This window comes from Cavia porcellus, unplaced genomic scaffold (genome assembly GCF_034190915.1).
Source record: "Cavia porcellus strain 051 isolate PalLab524CR breed Dunkin Hartley unplaced genomic scaffold, mCavPor4.1 scaffold_12, whole genome shotgun sequence".
Classification (NCBI taxonomy): domain Eukaryota; kingdom Metazoa; phylum Chordata; class Mammalia; order Rodentia; family Caviidae; genus Cavia; species Cavia porcellus.
In genome coordinates, this window is record NW_026947495.1 from 58046761 (window position 1) to 58065804 (window position 19044).

Genomic DNA, 19044 nt, shown 5'->3' on the forward strand with positions numbered 1-19044 from the left:
GACTAGTATTTTTAACTTTTCAAATATGTTAATAATAGCTTTTCTGACTTTAATTATAATAAAAACTTCTCTGCTGTTGCATTGGCAAGTCTTTCTAGAAATCATTTGTCACAAACCACATTCACTGCCTGCCATGTTTAACACTAAAGAATATGCTAAAATAGAATTCTCCAGAAAAATCATTTTTAGTTTTATAGGACTTAGTAAAGTGAATACCCCCTCAAGCTTTTAAATCACTCAGTTAAAATAATGACATCCTATGTGATATCACAGTAAAATTTATTTGAATTTAACTAACAGTGTTTTATTTACTGAGAAAATTAGGTATGATAATGATAGGCAATGGCTTTGGAATCTGAAATCTTTGTTTTTGTTACTAACACAAACTGGGTATATGGCTGTGGCTTGGTTCCCTGTGTAATGCCATAGTTTAGAAAGATGACCCTGGGCCAGGGATATAGCTCAGTGGCACAGTGCCCGTCTGGCAAGTGCAAGGTTGTGAGTTTACTTCCTGGCACTGGGGTGGAGGTGGGAAGAAAAAGACCACCCTTACTGACTCCTGGCCTGCAGTTCCCTCTTTCTGTAGCTTCTGTTTGTCACACTGTTGACATCAATGAACCTTCTGTCATTGAGCATCACTTGATAGGAACTGGATTAAAAGCAAATGACAGATGTTAACACATGTAATTGTCATGACAATTCTGGACTGTTATCCAGATTTAGAGATGAGAAAAGTAAGGCTGAGATGTGTTCTTTCAGGTCAAGTAGGCACTGACAGAATTTGTTAAAAATCCTATATTAAGAGAATTTGAGAGCCTGTGCTCTTTACCATTATGCCTCACAGGAAAATAAATGAAAAGACCCTCTCAGTGGTAAAAGTAGACATTAGAAAGTCAGGGAAGTAAAAATCTTTACTTTTAGTTACAGTATATTAGGTCTTCAGTGGCAAGTCCTTTCCTAAGTCCCTCAGCTGTTGGGGCAGTTTCCTTGGGGCTCAGCCGTAGGTGGTGAACCTATGGCCCCACCGGGCTGTTTGTTATCACTGAAAGCTCTAAGAGGTTCGCCATCACTGGAGCCTGTCCTCCTTTGTTCTCTGTCTTACCGATAACTGACATTGCTATCCCTGCAGAAGCCCTTCCTTTGCTCCTTCCATCACTTGATCTGGTGGCATTTTCAGAATAAAGACAAGATAGCTGTCAGGCTTTTTTTTTTTTAACAGTCTTTTAGGTATTTTCTTATCACATCGTAAGAGTGATTGGTGTAAATAGGCCTGGAATTCTGTGTAAAATGTATAAGGTTTGCTTGTGTGATGTTATGTATAAGGTCAGTTTTATTATATTAACTCAGAGAATGCTTTCTACTAACTGTTCCCTTCTCCTTTACACTTTGACATGCACATTTATACAGGTGCACACAATACTCAGAAGCTCAGAATCTTAAAGACAAATTGGAAGAACACTGATATTTTGTAAATGTTTATCATGTTTCTAGTTATTTATGAGGTGTTGTGTTAAGCACATTTGCATTTGCATAAATTGTCCCATTTGACAAACTTACTTATCTGATGCATTGTCTTTAGGATAGAGTATCAACAAATTAGGATGTAGGATAGGCTTGTTAAATCATCTTACTAAGACAGATGTGGTGGTATGCACCTGTTAGTCCCAAGAATCCTGAAGTGGGAGGATCATGTGAGCTCATAAGTCTGAGACCAGCCTGGGAACACAATGAGACGCTGTCTCAAGAATTTTTTAAAAAATACTGATATGTTTATGTTAATGGTGTTAGTAGGCTATCTGATTTGCTAACTTAAAGGAAATTTGCAAACTATTTCTAGATAGTGCTTAAAGTGCTATGTAATCTGTAAAAGAAACTTGTATTTGATTTTACTTCTTTTACCAAGATGTACCATCACTTACATATTGATTTTTATCAAGTATGCTCAATTATATTTGATTATTTCCCCCTGTATTAAAATGTTTTTGGATCTTTGTATTATGTGGAAAAAATTATGAGTCATTCTCTTCCCTTTTTAAAGATTTTGATGGATCATCAAAATCTGTCAGAACATGTACTCTGCATGGTCTTGTATCTGATTGAATTAGGACTTGAAAATTCAGCTGAAGATGAATCAGATGAAGAGGTAAGTCGTTTTCTATATGTTAAAATTTTTAGATAGGTGGGGGGCTGGGGATTTAGCTCAGTGGCATAAGCACCTGCCTTGCAAGCAGGCAGTCGTGAGTTCGATCCCTGGTACCAATAAAAATGAAAAAGAAAAAGAAAAAAAAATTTTTAGATAGGTGGTTACTCCATCTGACTGTAGGCAGTTGTCAGCAGACTAATGTAAACATAAAGTATACTTAGGAATTCTTCATACTCATGTAGGATCTTCTGAAGAGCTACTGGTACTAGAAAAGGCCTTACTGGTCTTCAAAGACATATGTCCTTTAGAGTTTGCATTGATACTTATGAGATTATTTTACTTATTGAATTTTAAAATTTGAAATTTATTGTTCATGTCACAAAAATTAACTTAAGGAAAATGACTGATGCATTTCAATGTTATGGTTAAAACATTAATTCTAATAATTTGATTAGGGTTTATTTTTTACTAGCACATTCTTTCAAGATTTTGAGGTAATGGAATAAATAAAAGGTTTAAAGTAGTGAATAATACAAGTTGTTAATGTGTTTCAGGACTTTAGAAGAGAAGTATTATTTCTAAAAAAGTAATTGGTACCACAAAATAATTTTACTAATATAAGATTCTTTTCATCTCCTACCCAGAAAGACAAAAACAACACAGCATAATAATAGCTAAAGAAAAACAGAAACAAAACAAAACCCTAGGTACTATTTTGTATTCTAAGTTGTATCAGGGTATTTTTTGTTTGTTTGTTTGTTTCTGTTTTTCTGCTTTTAAGATATTAACATGTTCCTGTTGACTTGAACCACTGATGGTGCATGCATGACTGTGCCATTGGACAGCTTTTTATTAATTTTATTAGTAAAAAGACTGATATAAGTGATTAGATCTGTTTGTGCCCATAGTGGTACAAGCTACGTGATGGGACAGTCTTGCTTATACCAGTGATTCAAGTCACACATGTATGGTAGCTTAAGCAGCTTGGCAGTGAGATATACCAGTCACAACACCATCTTGAATGTGTTAGAATGCCATTAAGATTCCTTTAGGATTAAATCATACTTATGATTGATTTTTCAAACTTTCTTCCATACTTAGTCCAAACTAGCATTATTTGACTATATTGTGTTATTACTGACTTGACTTTATTATGTATTATTACCAATGTGTGATGGGCAATATTCTGAGGCATGAAGATTACAAGTTTGAGCCTAGCCTGGGAAGCTTGGCGAGTTAGTGAGACCTTGTCTCAAAAAATATACGGGCTAGGGATATAGCTCAGTGAAGGCCCTGGATTCAGTCCCCAGGACTGGGAAATGGGGAAAGAAGAAAGTATTCTATAGTGTTAAATATTTTTAGATTGAAAATATATGTTTTAGTTGTTTGATAATTTAATGGACCTAGCTATAATACTATTGGGCCATGTATTATTTATTATTCATTGTAGTTTTAAAAAAATTCAATTTGGTTTTATTTAAATTCATTTACTTTATAATTTGCAGATGAGACTGTAAAGGAATTAGGAGTATGACAGACAGAAGATGATTTTTTGGGCTTGTTACATCTCTATTGTACCTTACAACTGAAGTGGCAAGCTTTTATATTGGTTATTTTTGTTTTAGATATCAGTGGATGGACCAGAACGTTGTCATGACAGTTGGTTTCCTGGGAGTAACTTAGTATCAAACATGCGACACTTTATAAATTATGTGAGAGTGAGAGTTCCGGAGACTGCTCCTGAAGTGAAGAGAGACCCACCTGCAAGTACGAGCTCTGATAGTTTGGGTTCTTTACAAGTAAGTGTGAAAGTAAAAAGGGAAACAGTTTGTATTTAAATGTTGGGAGACATTGTTTGGATCATATCTGTGATATTCAGAAGAAAAAAAGAATGTGGTTATAGATAACTTTAAATTGTCTTTTGTTTCCTTTGATGTTTTAAGTGACTTCTGCCTCACCAGTTTTTTTCTTTTAACCTGCCAGCGTTCGCGACCACCTAAAGTTCTTCAGAGAGAGGTAGATGTGTATGATATTTGCATTAACTAGCAACATGGCTTTAACTGGAAATGAGAAAGAAAAAAAAAAAACCACACTGAAGTATTTGTGTGTGTGTGTGTGTGTGTGTGTGTGTGTGTTTGATTAATATGGCCAAATTAAAAAAAAATTGGGCCAGATACGAGGCTTGGTACAGTAATTGCCTAGCATATATGAGGCCCAGGGGTCTATCTTTAGCACCCTGCTGCCCTTAAAGTTTCTTTAATTTACATGTGTTTTATTTTACTAAAGCTATTTAGTCTTCATTTAAAAGACTTGTATTATTATTACTCTTAAAAATAATACTGAGTAGTTAATAGTATATTTTGTTTACTAATGTTACAAGTATTTTGTACCAGTTACAGTAGCACACTTAGACCTATTTACATTTAACTTTGTTTCAATTACTAACATGTTAGAAATGACTCTACTATTTGTTAAAAAAAATAAATTTAATTGCTAGCAGCATGTCCATTTAAAAGTTTTTTTGCTTCCATGGAAATTAATTTATTTTGATAAGATAAGCCTACAAAATGTTAAATTCTTAATGTTGTGTATTTGGACTTATTTTGTAAAACAGTGCTCATTGCATGTAACTTAATTAAAGCAGAAATAAAAAATTTGAAATGACATGCCAACTCAGTAAACTTAAGCGGTCTTGGTTTCTATAAACTAGCTTTTTTATGAGTATTGAATCAGACATTTTTCATAGTGTCTATTTGTAAAAACTTTGTTTTTAACATGCTTTTTCTGTAAACATCATAAGGGGTTTAAATTTAAATATTGGAACCTCTTAAGAGTCAGGCTTTGCCTATATTGAAGGTAGAATGCTTTTTTTTTAAAGCTTGGATGTTAAAAAACAATGCACATTCTAACATTCTAACTTAAGGTATTCTTTCTGTGCCTCCTTTAAAAACTAATGAAATCCATTAAACTGTCTCATATCTTAATTAAAAGATGATTTCGGAGACTTCTAATGCAATTTGACTGCTTTATCAAAGAAGACTGCTTAGAAGATAAATTATTGAGAAAAACAGTTAAAAATCTATTCAAATAACAAATCACAATGATACTCAAATGTGAAATCAATTTGATATTTCATCCTTATATGTCAATGTAATAACTTTATTTGTAAGAAGTAATTTTCAAACTTCTGAAGTTCCTTAGTAAAATTAATTACTAGCTCAGATTCATTAACTTAGGAAATTAAAAAATTAACATAATTTTCTTAACTGGAAACAATCTTTCTGAAATTAATGAAGAGTATATTTGGTTTTCCTTATGAATGGTGAATAGAAGAGCATTTCTTTCTTTAAACTGGAGAAATTTAGTTTATGATTTCTCTTCAGCATGACTATAGATACTGCTTAAGTTTTATTTATTTTTCTTTGTAGACACGCTCAGGAGGTTTAGAAAGTAATATTATTTGATAATCTTTCTTCTCGTTGTTTCCAGATCAAAAGGAATAAGGGGATGAGGGTTTAGTTCAATGGCACAAAGGCCTGCCTGGCAAGCATGAGGTCATGAGTTTGATCCCTAGTACAGAAAAAAAAAAAAAAAAAAAAAAAAAAAAATCTGTTTGAGAGAGAGATGAAGGGATAGACTTTAAGAGCCATTTGGATGACACTTTGAGCATTGCATTTGGAAATGAATGTAGTAACATATTCTTAGAACTCATGCTGAGTAACTTCTTTTGATTTCTTTCTCATTTGTACTGGTAGAATTCTGGGACAGCTCAAGTTTTCAGCTTAGTAGCAGAGCGCAGAAAGAAATTTCAGGAGATCATCAATCGCAGTACCAGTGAAGCAAATCAGGTGGTTCGTCCTAAAACTTCAAATAAATGGTCTGCTCCTGGTTCACCTCCCCAGTTAACAACAGCCATTTTGGAAATTAAAGAAAGTATATTGTCTTTGCTTATTAAACTTCACCACAAACTCTCAGGGAAACAAAACTCTTACTATCCTCCGTGGCTTGATGACATCGAAGTTTTAATTCAACCAGAAATTCCTAAATATAGTCATGGAGATGGTATAACTGCAGTAGAAAGAATTTTACTAAAAGCTGCATTGCAAAGCAGAATGAACAAACGCATCATTGAAGAGATATGTAGAAAAGTGACTCCGCCTGTTCCGCCCAAAAAAATCACTGCAGCAGAGAAGAAAACTCTGGACAAAGAAGAAAGGTAGTTTCTTTTTCTTCTTTTTCTGCTTTTTAAAAAATTTTATCTTGTCTTTTTGAGACTCTTGACAGAGTCTTACTATGCAGTTCAGGCTGGCCTTGAGCTCACTTTGTGATCTAGGCTGGTCTCAAACTTGCAACGATCCTTCTGCATCAGCTTCCCAAGTGCTGGGATTACAGGTGTGAGCCACCATGCCCAGGTGAAATGTGATTTCTGCTTTTAATGTTTTAAGTACGTATGGTACAGTTAAAGATTGACAAATTTTCTACTTTTTGATTATAGTCATAGCTGATTAGTTTGTAAGAACAAATGGAACTGAAATGGTCAGCACTTACACACATAGCGTGCTGAGTTCCATGGGGATAAGATGATGAGAGTTCCTGACCTCAAAATTAAATTATTACTTTAAATTTGTTGGCTTTTTTAGAAAAATTGCTACCATTGTTATTGCTATAGGGATCTAATATTTCTCTTGCTGTTTTCAAAAACCATGTATTCAATTTTACGTGAGAGTAGAAAAAGTATTTCAAATATTTCTCAAAAGAAATCCAATTATTTTAATTCCTTTTGGGCCTTCAATCTTTACAAATATATAATTGTTAATTATCTAAAAAGGTGTTCTAAATTATACCTCTAGCTTTTGGACTTTTAGATTGTTGTTAAATCGTAATATTTATGATTCCTCTCTTTAATTCTTTTTCTTGAAATGTCATTTTTTAATAAGTAGGATTTGTGGGTTATAGGCTAGGAACATGGTGTGGTTCCTAGTACATGTTGTTTGCTAAAGTTTATATTAGAGTTGTGTTACTGTGTGCGGTCACCAGCTGTATCCTGATGATTTTGTCTTTATTGTCTAACCTGCTGTCATAAACATGACAGCATGAATCCTGAGTGAGTAGGAAGGGGTGTGTATGTATGGGTGTGTGTGTGTGTGTGTGTGTGTGACAGACAGAGGCAGAGGCAGAGACAGTGAGTGCACGTGAATGAGAGAGCACTTGAGAGGGCAAGAGTGAGCATGGGTTGGGAGTGTTTTCCAGTGAATGCACAGAAAGCTAAAAGATCAAGACATTAAAAATCTTTTCTTTAGATGGAATTCAAGATTGTCATTGCTCACTTCTCTGAGATTAAAAGTAACATTCTATTGATTTAATGTCTCTAAAACAAATTTGTCTATGCAAGCAACAATTATATGGTTAAGGTATATACTTCCCTTTATAGAGTTGGAAAGGATTATCTCAGTTATTATTTTAAGAACCTTAGACTTTTTTTATTTAAGTCTTGTCTTTGTGCTGGTAAAAATTGTTGTCGACAGATTGTTGTCTGTGCTGTTGTGAGCAGTATGAAAAAGATATCATTTGATAGTCTGAAGTGTACTTTAGATATTTTCTGGTGTAATTTTATCTTTTTAGTTACTTTAAAAACTAAATATAGGTAGTTACGGGTTGAGTCATCAGGAGATACCTAACATGGACTTTTAGAACATTTTTTTTTTTTAACTATTTATCGGTACCAGGGATCGAACTCACGACCGCCTGCTTGCAAGGCAGGTGCTTATGCCACTGAGCTAAATCCTTAGCCCTTAACATGGATTTTATACTAACAACTACCATCCCCCTTTATTGAGCATTAACTAGGCTCTTTTCTGGATGTAGAATATAAAGCTGTGTCTAGTGCTGGACTTCCTGACCTTGAGGAATTTCTATTTTAGTGAGGAGATAGAATAAACAGGTAGTTGCTAGTGTAATACTATGTTTGGTGCACAGGGTATTACTAGGAGTAGTAGGTCATAAGGGAGAAAAAGTAATCAGATATCCTAGAACTGGCATTTAATGTAAAAGAGATGGTTACAGAGAATCCATCAAATGATTTTAAGAAGGGGATTAATATACAGTAGAATCACATGCAGATGGATTAGATTGGGGTAAGTGGCAATTGGGAGACCAGGCAATATAAGAATCTAGGTGGGCAGGTATGGTAACAGGACTAAGATAATAAGGAAAAGAGGAGGTGTATATGAGATATTTAGCAGGTATAGGTTGTCAGACTTGATGATCATTATGATATGGGAGGGGGCTGGGGATTTAGCTCAGCGGCATAAGCGCCTGCCTTGCAAAGAGGCAGTCATGAGTTCCATCCCCGGTACCAATAAAAAGGAAAAAGACAAAAAAAAAAAAAAATTGATATGGGAGCTGAGGGAGAAGTCATAAATTGTTCCTACAGTTCCATTTGGATGCTGTTCTATTTACCAAGATAAGGAGTTTTAGGAGAGGGCTAAGGTTTTGCAATACATTGATAAGCTCGGCTCTGACCACCAGTGAGTTTTAGGACGACATCTAAGTAAAGATATCTAATTGGAGTGTTTGTGATTAGGGGGGAATTCTTAGAGCTACAGATTTTTTTTTTCATTGAGGTTATTGGCGAAGCCTTGTATATGGGAGAGTGTGCATAGTGAGTAGATAAAAAGACTGACTGTAGCACTTGAGGAAAACTAGCAGGAATGGCTGTGGGAAGGGGTACCCACAAAGTAGACTGAAGGAGTGACGGAATGAATAGGAGAAAACTGGAATGAGTGGTATTAGAGAAGGCTCAAGAGGGAGAGAGTTCAGGCAGAAGAAATATTAAGATAGTTCAGTATCTTAAGAGTCCAGTTAAGATCTGTTGTCCCATTTGATTTGCTGGTTAGGAGGTCAACCTTTGGTAACAATATCAAGAGCAATTTTAGTTACATATCTAGTGACAGTGCTTCTACTTTGGTGTGATAAAAAAAAGTTTGTTACAGAAACTTCATATTAAAGATGTACAATCACTTTTAGTCCAGTCTGGTAGCATTGTACTTTATACATACAAGTTATAAAGAAATAACCTGTAATTTAGATGGCAACTTACTACTTTTAATTTAGTAACCACCTAGAATTAATAATCTAACAAAAGTAAAATATTGAAAACAAGGTAATTAACCACCTAGAATTAATGATCTGACAAGAGTAAAAGATTGAAGACAAGATAAGATTTTAATTTTTGTTAACCTTTTCTAAATTAGTGGTGTTTCCTTCTAATTATTATCATAGTGCCTTTTAAAAAATAAAGGCCTGAACATTCTTGTGATAGATAATATTGCAAAAATTTTAAACAGTTATGATATTGACAAACACTTGAAACTAATTCTGTATTAGTCAGGAATTGAGATGTGGTTTTCACTTATGCATTCTCTATGCTAGATTGTTTCATAATAAAGCAGAACAGTTGGTAAACACTTAATGATGATCCATTTCCGAGTATTACCACTATAGGTAAATCTGGTATCCCTGTTGTGATAAATTAACTTAATAGAAAAATGTTACAAACTGGAAACCTTTGCTGGTTGTAGCAATATGTAGCTTCAATGTTATTTCCAGGATAATAGTGAAAAATTTCTGAAATGTGCAGAATCTACTAGAATTTGTTTATGTCTTGTGTTAGTGGCCTAAATTAAAAAAATTCCCAACAATGACATTCCATTCCATTTTTGGTTACATAGAAAACTGATATTAAGAGTGTATGTTGATTCTACTGTCAAGCAATTAAACTTGAAGTTTTCTTATTTTTTATGTTTATATTTGAAATACTGTCTATGAACATTTTTATTATAAATGTTAATGTATGTGTTTAAAGGTGAACGTAGGATGGCGTTAATTAAGGAAGCATGAAAGACCTTATAAATTGACAAAGTACTGATATAGGAGACTAAACATATATTCTATCAAGATGCTGATGTTCTTTGTAGCAGTTTTGGAGGTCTGTTAGAATTGTTTGAGTATCTAGGCATTTTTTAGTTTGCTTTAATTTCTTCCTCAGTAGTAAATATTTGAAAGTACTTGGGACTGGACTTAATTTTCATAAGCCTTTTATTTCAAAGCAATCTTAAACTAACAAATGTTTTGAGGACAATGCAAGGAACTTCCTGAAACATTTTAGAGTAATTTGCTGGTGTGGTGCTCCTATTTTACTTTGGAGTAGTTTAGTATGTATTTCCTAAAAGTAAGAACCTTTTCCTTCATAACCTCATCGCTGCTATCAAAATTAGAAAATTAAGGCAGATGTGGTAGCATGTGACTGTAGTCAAAGTTACTGGGAGGCAGGAAGATCATTTGAGCCTAAAAGTTGAGATGAACCTTGACAATCTCAACAAAAGAAAAAAAAAAAGAAATTAATACTGTATTTGATTATGATTAAATCTTCAGAGTTCAGTTTTAAATGCTTGTTCAGTCTAGTTCTTAAGCAATCATTGCATTTAATTGTCTTTTTGTCTCCTGCACTAAATGAACAATTTCTTCAGTTTTTATTTTTGTAACTTGGCACTGCTGGTGATTACTGTATAGTAGCAGCAGCATTACAGAATGTCCTTCAAGTCAGACTTACCTGTTTTGCTTCCAGTGATGCATTTTTGGCAGGAATGTTAATGGAGTGTTTTCTTTTCATTGCATCTGACCAGGTGTCACATAATTTTGTTTCATTATTGGTGGCTAAATTTGATCACTTAATTAAGAGGGTGTCTGCCATACTTTTCCAAGGTTAAGTTACTGTTTCCCTCTTTTGTGATTAATAGGTAATTTGTTGAGACATACTTTGACATACAATAATGTTCCATTTCTTACCTCTTTTCAATATATTCACTTATTTTTACTGTACAAACTCATGGGTTCCTATTTGATCTAGTGGGTTATAATCAGATGTGCTCATTATTCAAATTACTCTAGATTTCCTAGGTTACACTTTGAGTTCCTTCAAGCTGGTCTTTGTGTCCTTTTGCTCCATGCCCTTAATTCTTTGAGCATGTTCTTATTTTCTAGGACAATTAAATCTTCCAGGCTCATCTCATAGTTGAAGTTAGCTATTTCTCTAAAGAGTCTTGGTGACCCCTAGTAGAAACAGTATTTAGAAGCCAGGGACCATTGTGTTTATTCTAAGGAGAATAGCTGTTTTCAGGCTTAGTGGGCAGAGCTGGGGACAAGTGAGCCTGTGACTCTGTATGTCTCTTATTGCATTAGATTGAGAGAGGGAAACATTTATTTTCATGTCTGTTTGTGTATTTTGAAGATTCTTAGTTTATTCTGTTACTTGTAATTTCAATATGATACCATTTGAGTCATTTTTGTTTTCCTTCTTTCCATGTTTATAACTCACAATCCCTATTCCTTCTACATATATAAATTTTTATCATTTCCTTGTATGCAGACAGTTTCTTGCAATCTTTCCCCACCTGAGTTCCTTCTTTATGCCAGACTGCTGAATTCTGATATTCTGTACCATGCAGTGGTAGTCACTTTTTATGTTTAGGAAGGGAAGAAAAGGGAGGGGTAGATTTATTTTTTTCTGAAATAATCAGTGTCATTCAGAATTAACTTTGATGAAGAAGGTAAATAATTCACTTGAATAATATTTGGGCTCAAAAGCAATGTTAGAATTTAGTTATAATAAGGCAGGTTTTCTTCTGTGGGTCCTAAATTATCTATAAAATAAATGTTAGATTATTAAAAATCTTTTGACCATTATTGGCAGAGATGCGTAACTTCTTGTGGTGAGGTAGACCGTAATACTTCACTTTATTACTGCACTAATTTGATGAGAGCAGATATGCAAATAATAAAAAGAATTAGTTAGTATTTCATTTTTCCAAAAACTGTGCTGTCTTTGAGTTCTTCCTGATTAATAAAAATACTTTCAGCTTTTCTTAAAATACCTACATAGAATCTCACTTTAACAAAATAATTTGGCTTTCATAATATACAGACACAACAAATAGTCATTAAAAGAAACTGTTCTAGTACTTACTATGTTATCATGCCCTTTGTATCTTGGGCTATAATCAGTTCCTTTTTGTTCAACTCTTGATGAGTTTACTTATAATTTGCCTTTTAAACCTTTTTTTCATTTCCCTCTTTTTATCATCACTATTTTAACCTCTTATCAGGCCTAAGTTGCATGCTCACTAGTATTGACCACATAATCTGGGAAGCCTGTCTCTTTTCTTTATTAGTTTACTTGTATTTCCTTATGTTTTGGGCCTTGTTGAATTGGTATTGAGGTTTTTTTTGGAACCAATTTTAAATTAAAATATTAGTACGAAATAGGTAAGAAATAGATAAGGCACAAGTAGTAGAAACAATCAGTTAACACAAGGGAATATTTATACTTATATTTGGAATATGGTTTTATTCTTTGTTGTGTTTAAAACTCACACCCTTTTACCTCCAAATAAACGAAAGTTGAAGTATCTCTTAGTAGAAACTAGGAAGTTTTTGGCTTCTACCTTTCCCTATTGGAAGGGACCTGTTCTTTTTTTTTTGGTTACTGGGAATCAAGCTTAGGGCACTGAGCTATGGCCCTGGCCTCAAGAGACCTGTTCTTAGGGTAACAGTAAATATAATTAATCATTTAAATTTTGTTTAAATCTAGACATCTTGGCTTTTTATGGCAACCAATTTACTGTCTAGGATTAAATTGTTAGTCCCTTGCTAAAAAACAGACTCTGGTTCTTGTTGGCATTGGACATATATTAAAAAACCAGTTGTTAAAAATCTAAACTTTGTCTACTTTATTGTATCAGATTTTAGTTTACATCTTGTCTTTTACTTTTTATTTATTGAGTCAGTGAGATTGAAGCATCTAATGCTTTTTAAAGCATTAGAACCTTAAAAAACAGTATGTCTTACATGAAATTTAATACATGATCTAGAAAATAGGTTATTTTCCACTGTATGATGGAATTTTCATCTATCTATCTATCTATCTATCTATCTATCTATCTCCCTCAAAGACAACAGAATAGTTTTAAGCATGTTTGGTACTTACAACTTTATTTCTGTTTAATCTAGGCGACAGAAGGCTAGAGAGAGGCAGCAGAAATTACTTGCAGAATTTGCTTCACGACAGAAAAGCTTTATGGAAACTGCAATGGATGTTGGTAAGTCAAAATTTTTTAGTTTAGAACTCTCATAGTTATTATATAAGGGATGATCCAGTCAAATCTTCCACCATTCGTAAACATTACAGACAGATGTTTTCTAGTTTCTACTTAAACAACAGAGTGATGGGGGACCAGGTCTTCATTATAGACAGTCCATTCAGTTGTTGGAAAGATTTTCCTGGTGTAGCATTATAGTAAACTCTCTCTGTTCTTTTCTAGTTAACTATCTCTTAGATTTGTGAGGTCCCTCAGTATGTATTTGCTTATTTAATTTGATTTTTTTCCCATGTAATTACTCTTAAGATCTTCATAACAGCTTTCAAATACTTTTAGTATCTCCTCTTTCTGCCTACTCCATTAGTATTTCTAAAATTCAAGTACACTTTTTATTCCATTTTAATTAGCCTTAGCAGTGTTATAATGAACAGGAATGCTATGTTCTTGTATGTTTGAGATATAACCTTTTACAAACACTGAAGGAAAAGACTAAATTGTAGTCTCAGTCTGGAGTTAACTAGGATACTCCCTTCTATGACTATTTCCTTCATCCTTCCTTTTTTTCCGCTCTCTGTCCCTCCCTTCTTTCTCTTCCTTCTCTGTCCCTTTTTCCCTTCCTTCCTGCCCTTTCTCCATTCTCCTCCCAGACAAACTGCTGGGGAAAAGGGAGCAAAAGCAAAAGCCATGCATTTAGTACGCACATATACACTCATGAACACACACACACTTCCAGGTACGCACTCACACACACATGCACTCACACATGTACACATGTGCAAGCATGCATATTTTTTTCATACCTTTTTGTGCATATAAGCACATTTAACAAATGCCCAAAAGAGGAATGGAGAAAGGATCAGTCCAGATTTAGTCTCTTGTCTTCTAAATGATTAACAGTGAAACCTATGTTCAGTACATGTTTTAATATTTTTCTTTGTGGGATTTAGTATCAGTTGATTTTCTCAACATGAAAAACAAGAGGTTGTGTTCCCTTTGGCAACATACGCTGATATAGGAAAAACAAGCGTTTAGTTCACTGACACTAGTTTATCTTTTCCTATCTCCTTTTTTGTGTGTATGCTCTTGCAAACTGGTAATTGTTTTTGTTTTTACCTATTTCATATGTTTATAATAAATATATATAGTACTCAGAATCTTTATAAACTTTCATATAAAATGAACTAATAAGCACTTCTACCTTTCCTTTTGTTTTTTCTTTTCCTTATCTCTTCCTTTTACCAGCTATTTACTTACTATTTAAATTGTCAAAATTTATTTATTTACTATTTAAATTGTCAAAATGTCAAAAATTGACATTTTGTTTTACAGTTGTAATTGTGTCTTCCTTTCAAAGATTGACTGTAACACAATGGAGAATATTTGTATTAGTATTATTTTGTTATGGTTGTTGAGTACAGCGTTAAAGAATACATTTATGCCTTGGACTCATGGTCTAGCCCAGCCTGGCCTCGAACTCGTGTGATGATCCTCTTGCCTCAGCCTCCTAAGTGCTGAGACTATAGAGGTGCCCCACCATGCCTGGTCAAAACTCATAGAAATTTGTATTTATTTATGTTTGGACCAAGTACCTTTGTTTTCTCTAAACTTTCAACTACCCTTTTTAATTTTAAAAATTGTGGTAATATCTTTTTACGTCTTTATTTTTCTGCTCAAATAATCATCCTGTTCTTTTCAAGAAATACTTTCACAGTGAAGTCCATTTGCTTTCTAGGCGTACTGTGTGGCCATTTCCTTGAGATCCTGCATCTCTTATCCTCTCTTGACCCCTCCTATCCTCTCCCACCCTCTCCCTTCTCTTCCCCTCCCCATCCAATGTGTTTTTCCTTACATTGTCTTTTTAGGAATTCTAAGTTGGATGATAAATTTCCCAAATGGATCTCTAAAATTTTTATGTCATTTATCTCTTTTAATTGTTCTTTTTATTTTATATACCCTGAGATTTTCTTTTTTTTTAGTATCTTGTTCTTTGTGTATAGAAGTTTTTTAAAGAAAATCTTAATGTATTTGGGGTAGTTTTTGTTTTTCTCTGTAAATTTATTCTTTAGCTCTCTGAATTGCTTTTTAAATTCACAGAGGTTGTGTTGTTAGTTTTCCTCATTTGCCTGATGATCCTTGTATAGAAGGGAGAGGCAAGTCAACTCTCAGATTTCACTTCGTTGTGGGAGGATAGCTGACGTCTCTGTGTTTGAGCCCGAAATGCTAACACTCCTGTCAGAATCCCAGCTTGTTTAGTTTCTTTGGAAAACATATTTCTTTTTTTTTTTTTTTTTTTTTCACGCCAGATGGGTAATGTGCCGAAGTCGTAACAAGGTTGAAAGGAGGCACATGTCATGCATAAAGCATGAACACCCAATCATCACGCTTATGAACCTGAGGATTTGGAAAAGAAATTTCAATGTCAAGCCACTTGGGTGCTCTGATCAGTCAGGGATTAAAGGAAGGGTGCCAAGTAGTGAAGTATGTATCAATACTTCAAATAATTACAGCAGTGGCTGCTGCCTTCTGTTTCACTGATTGATTCTGAGTTGACATTGAGTTGACTTTGTAATGGATACATAAACTTTTCCTTTTCTGTAACTTTCTTATAGCATTTAGGTAGTCGCACCTTTTATGGCTTTCTTTCATACTGAAAGCATGTCTTCCTCTCCACCAATCTTTCAGAAATTTTATTGATATCTCTTCTTTATTGGTGAAACTTTTCCCAGCACTTCATTCTTTTCCTGTATTATTAATGTAGTTCTCTATTTTAATTTCAGTAGTTTTTTTTTTTAAAGAATGAATGAGGGACAAAGCATGTTCAGCCTGTGTTCTTGAATTAGGCATAACTATTTGGTAACTTACAGTGGGGTTACTTACAATAAATCTATTGCAAATATTGTTAAGTTGAAAATTTATCTTATAGCTAGGCATGGTGGTACATGCCTGTAATCCCCAAAGCACTTGGGAGGCTGAGGAAGGAGGATTGTTGGACGTTCAAGACCAGCCTGAGCTACAAAGTGAGTTCAAGGCCAGCATAGTGAGACTCTGTCTCAAAAAGACACTATCTACGTATCTATCTATCTATCTCTGGTACATCTAACATACTGAAGATCATAGCTTAGTAATATAGTCCACTGTGGAGCATTCGTTTTACTCCCATGATCACTTGGGTGAGTGGGAACTATAGCTCTCTGCTACTGTCTAGTACTGTGAGAATATCGTACTTTTTTTGCTGCCCCAGGAAAAGATCAAAATTTAGAATTTGAAGTATAGTTCCTGTTGAATGTGCACTGATTTTGCATAGTTGTAAAGTTGAAATATTGTAAGTCAAATGATCATATGTTGAAGACTAATGTACACTCAGTAAGATGTATTGCTGTAGGTATAAGGTTAAATTTTCTATAATAAAAGCATTAAATTTGCGTTGTAGAAACTTCAAAAACATGAATAACAATAACAACAAAGTGAATAATATTATTGTTTTACTACCACATTTCTAAGCTAAGCTGTATTTTTGTATATTTTGTAAGTATATACGTATGCAAAAATGCTTTTTTACCAAACTAAAACAATTTTAACTTGCAATTTTTTTGTTATGAAAAATTTTACACATATAGAACCTAAAAGCAAAGTATTGTGAACAACTGTATACTGATAGAACCATCACCTCATAAACATTTTTCTGTATTCTGTTATTCTCATTCTCTCTCTCTCTCTAGTAAATGAAGTAAATTGCAGGTGTTTTACTTGTAAATACTTAAGCATTCATGTCCTAGGATTAAAATTTTTCCTACACAAATACAGTACATTATACCTAAGAAAATTACTTTTCCTACAAAATAAAGAAAATAGTTTTAAGATACCAGACTTGTACTATGTTAAACAGTGAAATTATTAAAATCATTAGCAGATTGTTTTGTTTTTCTAATGCACTTTACTAAGGAGTATATGTCCTGAAGTCTCTTAGTCTTTTTATTGGAGGTGATTTGTCTAGTTTGACATAGTTGTTTTATTCCTTTCGGTTTGTTCACGATTTCAAGAACTAAGAAAAAGAGCCTAGTTAATACTTTTAGAAATTGTTTTTATCTTCTGCCTTCTGCCTCTAAGTGAGATAAAACAAAAATGAGTTTTTGAGAAATTGATTATGCAAAGTACCCAGAGGAGATTGTATGGTGTCCTCTGTAGGGGAAAGGTACTTCATCCTGCTGAGGAGATAGAAGGGAGGAGGAAAAAGTGGAAGGGGGTAGAGGTAAGTTCTATTGGGTGTAGGGATGTGGGAAGTTTAGGAGGAGTGTTTTGGATTGCTTCAGTTTTTAGGGTTAAATGAAAAGTGAGTTTTGGTAGGTGAAAACAGAGAGTGGTAGATACTGGTTACCAAAGCTGATAAACAATGCTTAGAGTCCATTCAGTATCATAGATGTAAATGTTACGTTTCTTCAAGGTCCTTTTCCTAAATCTTACTACTGTGTGGAAGGTTTGACCTTTTTTGGCAGTAGCCAGGGTACAGGAAGAAAATTGAAGTTTCAGGCAGACATGATGGCTTACAGAAGCAGTTCTCAGAAGCCATAGGATAATGAGCTGTACTTCCTTACAGACCTGATTCTTGCATGCCTCAGTGGAGACAAGTGAGGCCACAAAGATTCGTGAGCACTTGATTTCTTTGTGTTGGTCACAGCCACATCAGTAGTACTCTGGACCATGCTGATTCTAGATTCTCTTTATTCATAGCTCAATCCTTTTATAAAGATATCTGATTCCAAACAAACCGGCTGACATCCCAGTTTTCAGATGCTACCTGAGATAGAACTTATAAAATCACACTTTGATTTGCCTCTGGTGACTGTTTTCTTTTCTCACGTGTGGCATTTTGCATTATATTATTAACACATGAAGCAGGCCCTGCACCTGACATATTCCCTACTGATACCGTTTATTCTTGGCCTAATCCTCTGCTTCACTTGTCAAATTCCTTTTTGTCTTTCTGCCTTATTTCATAGCTGAAATGCAAATAATATATGATTACTTCTTTCTTATTTTGTCTATATCTTTGTATGTAAAAATTCTTTGTGTAGTAACATAGCATAAAGATTATTTCAGATTTATGTCACACAGTATTTTGCAATCCTCTAATTGAAATATATAATTTAAATACAATAACCTTTCTGAATGCGACAGATTTCCACTTAGTATTCTTACTTATCTATTTTTTAATGTCTTTTTGTAGTTTCTATTCAAAGAAGCTCATTTCTACATTTCTTTCCATACTTCTGTACTGATCAGTGTCCTCTACAAGTTTTACTAATTATCTAGGTATAAGGAGTCAGTATGTTAGATTATAACCTTTATCCATTAAAGTTTGTTAGATAAATATGGCTGAAATGAAACAAAATTGAGTGAGAATTCAGATGCTTGATATAGAGTAAGAATTTTTGGGGGAATTTTGGTTTTAAATATGCTATATGTTAATTGTGAAAATTATATAGTGCAGAAAAGCAAAAAGGAAAAATTTTATCACTAATCCCACCATTCAAAGGGCATGTGTGTTACTGATTATATTGTATAGTACAATGATACATTATGCCTTTTTACCCAACATTTTAATTTGGAATCGTCCAAGCTGTAATTGAAAGCTTCTTATAACTATTAATGACTGTATTTCACTGGGAAGCCAGAATAGTGCAATAATGCTTATGAACATGGACTCTGGAGCATTACTGTTTGAGTTCATATCTCAGATCCATCAGT

At 33.9% G+C, this 19044-nt stretch overlaps 1 protein-coding gene and 1 non-coding gene across 8 annotated transcripts in view; one reads left to right on the top strand and one right to left on the bottom strand.

The window, feature by feature from the left end:
• Ubr3 (ubiquitin protein ligase E3 component n-recognin 3) overlaps positions 1–19044 on the top strand; it is a 199132-nt gene that overhangs the window by 89973 nt on the left and 90115 nt on the right. For 5 of the 7 annotated variants that reach the window (XR_010050855.1, XM_063259240.1, XM_063259242.1 and 2 more), the window contains exons 21-25: positions 2039–2143; positions 3769–3942; positions 4127–4159; positions 5899–6359; positions 13211–13299. Coding sequence is in view for 6 of the 7 variants with exons in the window: in XM_063259240.1 (XP_063115310.1) it covers positions 2039–2143; positions 3769–3942; positions 4127–4159; positions 5899–6359; positions 13211–13299 (862 nt within the window). In the remaining variant the exon portion in view is untranslated. The remainder of the gene's footprint in view (positions 1–2038; positions 2144–3768; positions 3943–4126; positions 4160–5898; positions 6360–13210; positions 13300–19044) is intronic. The other 2 variants (XM_063259243.1, XM_063259244.1) reach the window with 1 other exon arrangement.
• On the bottom strand, positions 15597–15698 carry LOC111754195 (small nucleolar RNA U13). The gene has a single exon (XR_002788906.1). It is a non-coding gene; the product is annotated as a small nucleolar RNA U13 (small nucleolar RNA).